Source organism: Lolium perenne, chromosome 5, assembly GCF_019359855.2.
Source record: "Lolium perenne isolate Kyuss_39 chromosome 5, Kyuss_2.0, whole genome shotgun sequence".
In the NCBI taxonomy this organism is placed as follows: Eukaryota; Viridiplantae; Streptophyta; class Magnoliopsida; order Poales; family Poaceae; genus Lolium; species Lolium perenne.
Genome location: NC_067248.2, coordinates 24,862,741 through 24,871,606, shown reverse-complemented (window position 1 = coordinate 24,871,606; position 8,866 = coordinate 24,862,741). Strand labels below are relative to the sequence as shown.

At 45.4% G+C, this 8,866-nt stretch overlaps 1 protein-coding gene across 1 annotated transcript; it reads left to right on the top strand.

Moving 5' to 3' along the window:
• Nucleotides 1-1,209: 1,209 nt before the first annotated feature.
• Nucleotides 1,210-8,654, top strand: LOC127303163 (wall-associated receptor kinase 2-like). Its single transcript, XM_051333928.2, has 3 exons — nt 1,210-2,201; nt 3,381-3,542; nt 7,395-8,654. Exons 1-3 carry the CDS (start codon nt 1,268-1,270, stop codon nt 8,387-8,389), a joined length of 2,091 nt encoding a protein of 696 aa, XP_051189888.1. The 5' UTR covers nt 1,210-1,267; the 3' UTR covers nt 8,390-8,654.
• The last annotated feature ends 212 nt before the right edge of the window (nt 8,655-8,866 follow it).

Sequence of the window (8,866 nt, the reverse complement as noted above, 5' to 3'; positions counted from 1 at the left end):
CGGCCGGAGCCCGGGATCGGTGGCACCGGAACCCGATCTGGGTTTAGGTGCCAGCCGTGGGGGAGGTGCACGTCGCCCCACGGCATTGGGACGCCGGCCTCCGAGAACATCTGCACCACCGCTACGGTGACGTAGATCCGGTTGCGGATGGGAGCCGGTGGCCCCATGGAAAATGTCGCCGGCGCGGGTCGCCCTGCTGCTGTCGGCCTCGTGGTCTTTGGCGGCCGGCGAGAACTCTCGCTTCGGGGCCATGGGGCGCGGAAGGTCGAGCGCATGCGTGCGGCCGGAGTGGAGAGTGGGGACTGGATAGGGACAGTCCCCCTCCCCAATCCACATTTAATAGGACTGTGGCACCGACAACTGGACCAGCCACGCGGACCAGGCGGACACGCGTGGACGCCGCGTGCCATCCGCATCCACGCAAATCTGGCCCAGATTTGGGCCGGGTTTGGATCATCCCGGACACCGCGGCCATCCGTATTTGGGATGCGTGACCGCATTGGACCACGGATTTATCCAGTTAAACCCATCCGAACGCACGGACGCGGGATGGGTCGCCGCGTTGGAGATGCCCTAAGTACAATTGTGCGTGCCCCCTTCCTCGGCCCTTCCTTTGGTGCAACTGGCTACACAAGTGACGCAACTTGTCGTTGTGGTAGGTGGATAGGGCTAAACGCGCAAGCGATCGAGCCACGCAAGCAGCTCGTAAGTTACGACCTTATCTAACTTATATATTATATATTACTTATTTGGATTGCTTATGCATAGCTTGCTTTGCTAGCTAAATCCTAATGCTCCGCTAATATGTTTGGCTAATATATATCAGCATGTACCATGCATATTGGTGCATGAAAACACCAATGAAACATGTATGTATTACTTAATTAACCTTAGCTAAAAAAAATAGAGATCTTAACGAGCAGCTCGTGAACGTGCCACAGCACATAATGAACAAAGCCACACATTAATAATTTTAGCTCGTTATCTTTAACGATCCAAACTTTACTGATCACGAGTTTAACGAGTCAAGTCGTATTGAGCCTAGCAAGTCCAAGCCCTGACACAACTAGGCACACTAGCTAGCTCCATTAGAAGACTCGTCTTTTGTCCCAAGCATGCCGTCGTTTTTGGATCGGAGTGGTAGCAACACTTTTTTAATCCATGCATTCATGCACGCGGCCAACATCTTAGCTATTTAAACACATGCATGCTTGCTATGGGATCACTGCAAATCACAAATCCATCGAGAAAAGTACTCTAGCTAGTGATGTCGAGGACATTCCAATTCCTGCTGCTTCTTTTGCTAGCAGGAATAGTTAGGTCGGATGAGGATGCTTACAAGATCGTCGCCGACGGCCCGCACAGCTGCGGTGGCGTTGATATCCCCTACCCGTTCGGCATCGACGACGGCAACGGCAACGGTGACTTCCACGAAGGGTTTGGAGTCGCTTGTGACGCCGGCAAGCCGGTGCTCCCCACCACCGGCGGCGACGAAAAGCCCATTCCGATCGGCAACTTCTCCATCGAGAGGGCGGAGGCCCGCGTGTGGCTGCCCGTAGGGTGGCAGTGCTACAACTCCTCGGGCGGCTTCAACGGGTCAGAAGACTACACGGACATACAGTTCAACAACGACGGCGTGTACCGCATCTCCCACGCCAGGAACTACTTCTTCGTCCTTGGCTGCGCCACCTTGGGCTTCCTCCGAAGCAAGCCACGCCCGGTCGCCGGCGAAAGCAACAGCACCTTCTACACCCAGCTCGCCGGCTGCGCCTGCTACTGCGAGGACTCCAAGAGCGCGGTGAGCGGTAGCTGCTCAGGTGTTGGTTGCTGTCGCGCCGACATCCCGCCAGACCTCGCACTCGTAGACAACACCGTCGAATTCCGCAGCGACAGCATCGACAACGGTATACAGGCGGTCAGCTTCAGCCCCTGCGACTATGCGTTTCTAGCGGAGAAGGATTATTACACCTTCCACACCTCCAACCTTAACATGGACCTACATCAGAAACCCTTGTTGATGCCGGTGACGCTCGACTGGGCCATCCGCGACAACCTCACGTGCCAGCAGGCCATGGAGGAGAAGGCTTACGGCTGCAGAAGCAACAACAGCCGCTGCCTCAACTCTACCAACGGACCTGGATACAACTGCCGATGCAGCGACGGCTACGAGGGCAATCCCTACATTTTGGATGGTTGTATCGGTAAGCTCCTCCTGCTAGGCTGCTACATGCCTGTAATTCCCAAAAGTAAAATACATGTGTAGCTTTGATTGCTCGAAATAGTATTTCGTCCCGCTATATTAATATAGCAACCGACCGATACAAGATAAAAACCCACCGCTGGGGGAAACAGCGCATCAAGCCTTAAACCTCACATGTCATGCTCGCTCCGAGTACAAATCCTCACATGTCACGCATGTCCTTGCCTTAAACCTCCCGCGCGTGCCAAATTTTAGAACCCAGGGATCCATTCAGGAAAATGCTTGATGAAGCTGAAGCGAGCAGCATAACCATCCAGGTACTCCATCTATGACCAAATATATCTCTTCTGCTAGAGAATATCGAGAAGAAACGGCAACTCCACCTAGCCAAGAACTTTTTTTTTAGGTACACCGAGCCAAGAACTCGATTATCCTTGTGTGACCGCGCTATTCTGTTTGTCATTCGTCCACGTAAAAGCCCGACCATTAAGGAGGATATCATTAAGCATCAGGTCATCCACCACTCGACGAAACTTCCCCATCAAGCGACGATTTAAATTGTGGTTGTTTTTATCCTTGGCATGAAGAATAAGGTTGAAATCACCCATAATTACCCACGGGCCGGCCGGTGCATGTAGCTCTAGTCTGCCCAGCTCCTCTCGTGGACCATAAACCAAAGTGACCCAAAAAGAGGAATATGTATAGAGATGGGGAAATGTGACTATTTCAGAGAACTAATTTCGTTCTCAGTTAGATGATATCATTAAATCTTAGTTCTCGGTTAGATGATCTCATTAAATCTTAGTTGCAACACTCATAACTAGCACGAATCACGATGTAAATTAAATAATGTAAAACTTAACTAAGCACGAAATTAGTTCTTAGCTAGCTGAGAAATAGCAGTTGTTGCACCTGCTCAACCCACGGATAGCATGGATGGCACAAAACGGCCAAAACAAGTTGTAGCCGGTGCGGCGGAGCATGCCTGATCCTCTAGTATGTACGAGTGTTAAGATAATGGCTGGTTTCAAAGTATATATCGTCTGCGCTAGACTGAACTCAGTCACTAATTTGGATGAGAAGATAGATATTTCTTACTCTTTTCTGATCAGTACTATATAATGTATGCATGATCAGTTCAATACTCTGTTCTGATTGCTGCCATTGATAAATAATGCAGATATTAATGAGTGTGAGCATCGTGATCACTACCCTTGTGAGGGAGTCTGCAAGAACATACAAGGTTCCTATGAATGCACATGCCGCAAGCGCTCACACAGTGCTAATCCATTCACAAAACCCTGCATCCCAAGTTTTTCGCTCAAAGCGAAGATCAGCTTAGGTATGTTTGTGTTATTTGTTCACCAAGACGCAGTAGAATATATTGTTTGAACGGTAGTTATCCTGCGATATTTACTTGCACTGTCTTTAATTCACTATTCGCTCTATATGCCTTCAAATAATATATTGATACTACTTACTGAACCGAAGTTATTGACTAGACATGGAGGTGAATAGGATATTCTTAAAAATTAATTATAGTGATTAAATCGCATACATAAACTAGGTTAGTCTTGAAAATTGTAAGGCAAGCAGCGAAACAAAGTAAGCAGAAAGGACATGTCACTTGTTCATGGAGTTTACATGCTAGCGTGATCTGCGTCATTATTGATAAGTGTGTAGTCACAAAGATCCAGTAACAAAGACCAACTCGGCTCTGGAATGCCATCCTCCTATAGAACTTTCGTTTACAAAGACCTTGTCCTAACCAACACTCATATTAGATGTCCATGTGCTAGAGGATCTCCACTAGCCACTTGAACCAAAAGTCCGAACTGATGGAAAGGACTAGGCAATCTACTTGTACACGTCAACACCCCCTCTCACGTGTGAACGTGTAGAGAGGAAAAGAGGTAGCGGAAGGCCGGAACACACGGCATGAGAGGCAAAGAGGCAGCAGAAGGCCAGGACCACACGGCAGGAGGCTGTGGGGAGAGGAGATAATTTTTAGAATAAATTGGGAAAGCCAGAATTTGAACTCGAGACCTGTGGCTCTGATACCATGTTAAGCTTAATGAACTAGTCACTTGAACCAAAAGTCCGAACTAATAAAAAGGGCTAGGCAATCTACTTGTACACGTCAACACAACCGTCATAAACTTCTTTGCTAACAAATTTCAATGAATCTCAATCGACGTCTAACCATCTAGGATACGTTTCCGTTTTAGAGTAACAAGAACATGGTCTTCAGTTGGAGGCGATCCCTTGTTTCTGTTGTCAATAGAAATCCAAAGTCAAGCCCCACAGATCTCAACAAAACTACCAACCGCTCCACCTCTAGGAAGTGCTGCAATGCAAAGTCTGAATGATTGATGGCACTAGGAAGACGACAAAGTTATGTCTGAACGAATGTTGTTCAATAATGGCTGAGTATCATATTTCTCGTCAGTTCCATGTATTCAAAACCAACACTCTTATGACTGACCGGTCCAATACCACATACATAATTTTTTTTAGAGGGAATTTTTAGAAGTTTCCCAACAGATCTCTCACTGGGAATTGAGTTAAGAGGTAGTATCTCCTTCCTACTAGATGTAAAATTTTCATTCATAGTATGGCATCCATATTACCAATTATGGCCACCGAAGAATCACCAAAGTCTTCATCCTTCCCGATATTCTTCTTCTGTCGGCAAGGACTCTCCTAACAAGCATATACTAGGAAAAATGCCTGTCCGTTGCACCAGGGGAAAAAAATTAATATTTGAAGAAAAATTTGTTGGTGTAGCTTATATTTTGTCTAAAACATGTCTTTGTGTTGCAACGGGAGAGAAAAAATCTATGTCACGGCAAAGTAAGTTCCTGTTGAAACATGGTATAACTACGTATCTTTTAAACCTTCAGATTGCAAATCTGTGGAAGTGTGTTATGCCAATCAGCTGGAAACAAAGAAAAAACTAAAAACTAAAACCAAACTACATACCGAAGAACATAATGATCTGATATCACAATGTAAAACCTTTCTCACCTACGCATGAACAAGCCGAAGCGTTTTTTTAGATAATTACGGCACGAAGCATTCACGGATTACTATTTACAGTGGCTCCATATCTTGGGCGTCTGTCTGATGCATAGTAACATGCATAATCTGTATTTGCGATATTATAGTTTAACATTAGGTCCGAGTTCCCGGTAACTATTCACTGACCTTTGGGAGACCTTTATTCGCCTTCCAGAAAGCTCGATTTTTTAGCGGTGAGTCCCCTCCGGCTGCCGGATTGATGCTTCGCCGTGAGAGAGCGTGAACCTACAACTCCCAGGAGGCCACCAGATGAATCAAATGGCCAGTTGAATCTATAAAGAAGCATTGAGATCGTGTGTGTCCGTCACAAACCAGACCTCCACGAAGAAAAGACATTGCAGAAGAAGATGACAGATTGGCTCCTCATCTTAATCGCTAGGAGGATATGCATCATTATGCGGCGAACTATGGCGGGCAAGGAGGTTCGCTGTCAAACACCAATTGGCAGCCATGTTTTATTTTATCCCCAACCATGCCCTGCAGTCCCAGTTTGAGATCCTCGACCTGGGTGTTGAAGATCTAGTCGGGCAGCAGCAGATCCCGTCTAGCGCGCGGTATACCAGCGGCGGTCAGGCAGGCTCCCGTCCAGCGCATGGGCGGTCGGCGGCGCACATGTGGGAGTACATGGAGAGAACGCCGGCAGGGGTTGCGTCCTCCACGTGGTTCATGCGACAACGAGCTCGCCTGGCAGGGGTTGCGACCTTCACACGGTCAGGTTCCGGCGACAGCATGCTCGCCGGCAGAGGGTGCGACCTCCCGGATTTCGCCGGGTCGCTGGAGAATTTTCGGGCCAGAAGAGTTTGGGGAGATCAGGTCAGTGGTGGTTTAATTGGACCGGAGCGAGAGGATTGAGATTTTATTGGAGATTGCGATGGCTTGGGACTCTAGACGGCCTCGTATACATACGTGAAAAACCTACACGAACCGGCATAGGATCAAAATAAGTTGGAGCTATGTTTTCTTTGGAAAAAGAGCCAGGCTGATTGCAGCGTATGGCATCGAGACTCCTTCCTCTCGTTCTTCCAGCGCTGGATGGTGCATCAACTGGGTGGGCCATGGACTCATGGCTGAGGGACGTGCAGCGGCCCAAGAACACATGACGAAGCGTTATTCTGACTTGGAGGTGGCAGGGGCTGTAATTTTGACAAAAAAAAATAGGAGTAAAAATAGACGGACCAACAAGAAGCCTTATTTTCTTTATTATTAGGTATAGATATAGACTAGGACCAATATAAATACATGTCAACAGTTCACGTAATCATCAGTCCATTAGTAGGCTTGCTATTGATCATCAAAGCCCACAAAGGGGTCCTATATGCACTTCCATAACTTTCACCATTTGGAACTTATTTTTCTTTCCTACTATGACATTTGATACCGAATGCATCATTTTGAAGTCCGGACTCCATGGAGCCTGGTACTTTGGTAGAACGAGAAAAAAAAAAGGTATTTAGGACGTTCAAATAATTATGGTTTTAGGTATGTGGATACATATTTATATAATCTTCATATCTGCAAAGTTTCACGTCAAACTATTGAGAACTTTGGGATACACAAAATTTACAAATTATGGCTCTAAAAAAACTTGTTTTTATCACCACGTTTTTATTTTTTGTGTAAAGCACAGATATTAACGTAAATGTACTCATATGATTTTTTCAGTTTTTTTTATTCGAAAATGTTGTTTCCATTTTTTAAAGGGTCCATGGAGCTCGGGAGCTAATTAGCATTTTTCGATTTGTTACCGTGCATTAATAGCTTTTCCTTGGTGGAACTGTACTCCGAGGTCACAACTTTTAGTTACTCCGTCCAATCATATTTTCTACCCAATTATATAGGCCTCTAAATTTTGACTACATGCATGTATCAGCCGTCTTGCAATTTTTCCGCCAGGAGATACTGCAATTTGTTTTTAGGAACTTATATATAATTATATTTTTAGTATTAAAAACATGGTACCTTTTTTGATAAACATGGTACAGTTTATAATCAATCACAAATAAGAGATAATTATCTAAAGTGGTATTTTGGGATACCTTTTCTTTGCTTTAAGAATTAATAAATGAGGTATTTATTTTCTACTGATAGTCTATACGTTTCTTTGTTTATGTAGGTGCATTAGGGGTTCTTTTCATCGTCATATCTATTGTACTCAGCATGTGTCTTATAAGAGAGAGACGAAAGATGGAGGGCTACATTCAAAAGAATGGTGGAGCTATATTGCAAAACTTTGCTAATATAAAGCTATATAATAAGAAGGATATCAAAAAAATCCAGACAACACGCAATTTAATTGGACATGGTGGCTTTGGTAATGTTTACAAGGGGTGCATTGGGAACGATCCTCAGCTAGTGGCCGTGAAGGCGCCCATCAATAAAAAGTCAAAATTCAATGACACCTTTACAAACGAGATCATCATTCAGTCTCGAGTTAGTCACAAGAACATTGTCAGGCTCTTAGGTTGTTGCATACAAGTTGAAGTTCCGATATTGGTATATGAATTTGTGCCTAAAGGTAGCCTCGATGTTATTCTCCATGGTGACAAGAGCATTCCTCTCAGCTTGGGTCAACGTCTACAAATTGCAGCAGAATCAGCAGAAGGGCTAGCTTTTATGCATTCAAAAACCACGGCCAAAATCCTGCATGGTGACGTTAAACCAGCTAATATACTTATCAATAATGACTATGCACCGAAGATATCAGACTTTGGTATATCAAGGTTAATAGCCACCGGTAAGGAACAGACTGGAACTGTGATTGGTGACGTGAACTATATGGATCCGGTATTTGTGCAGACCGGAATGCTGACCAATAAAAGTGATGTTTACAGTTTTGGAGTTGTACTCTTGGAGCTCATTACGAGGAAGAAGGCCTCGCGTTCTAACCAGAATGGATTACTCAGTAAATTCAGTGAGGCCTATAAAAAAGACAAGTCTATGATTGAGCTCGTGGACAAGGAACTTGTGGAGGTTGATCCACAGCTTCTGTACATCTTGGCAGGGATAATAAATGAATGTCTATCTCTCGATGTCAATGAGAGACCATATATGACAGACATAGAAGAGCGTCTTCGTGATATCGTGAAGAGGTTTCGTAGTACTGAATAATGATCTTGTTACAATTGTAATCCATATAGTCGGCATGTGTCACATTCTTTGTGTAACTATTGCTTATTTCCTTCGCTTTGAACGAGCCGCAACATGTGCGAGCCGTAGTTGATTGTGCATGGTCCTTAGATGTGCTCGCTTACATCAGATCATTTCCCTAAGCATCTCCAGTTGCTTATCCCAAACCGTCCTCCAAAGGTCGTCGGATTAAGCGTTTGGAGGACGTGTTTTGTTCGTGCCGCGTTTGGGGACGTTGTTCCCCAGCCGCGTCCTCCAAACGCCCACCCCAAATGAATATTAGTGCACAAAAATAAAGGTTTTTATTCAAATTTAACTATATATTACAAAGTTTGAATGAAAACGGCTAGATTACATCTAAACCCTAGCCTACTGACCGCCCGGCGGTGCGTTCGATGGTCCTGCCCTTCGTCGCCACCCCTCCGCCGCAGCTCCTGCTGCGCGTGCTGCCTTTTCATG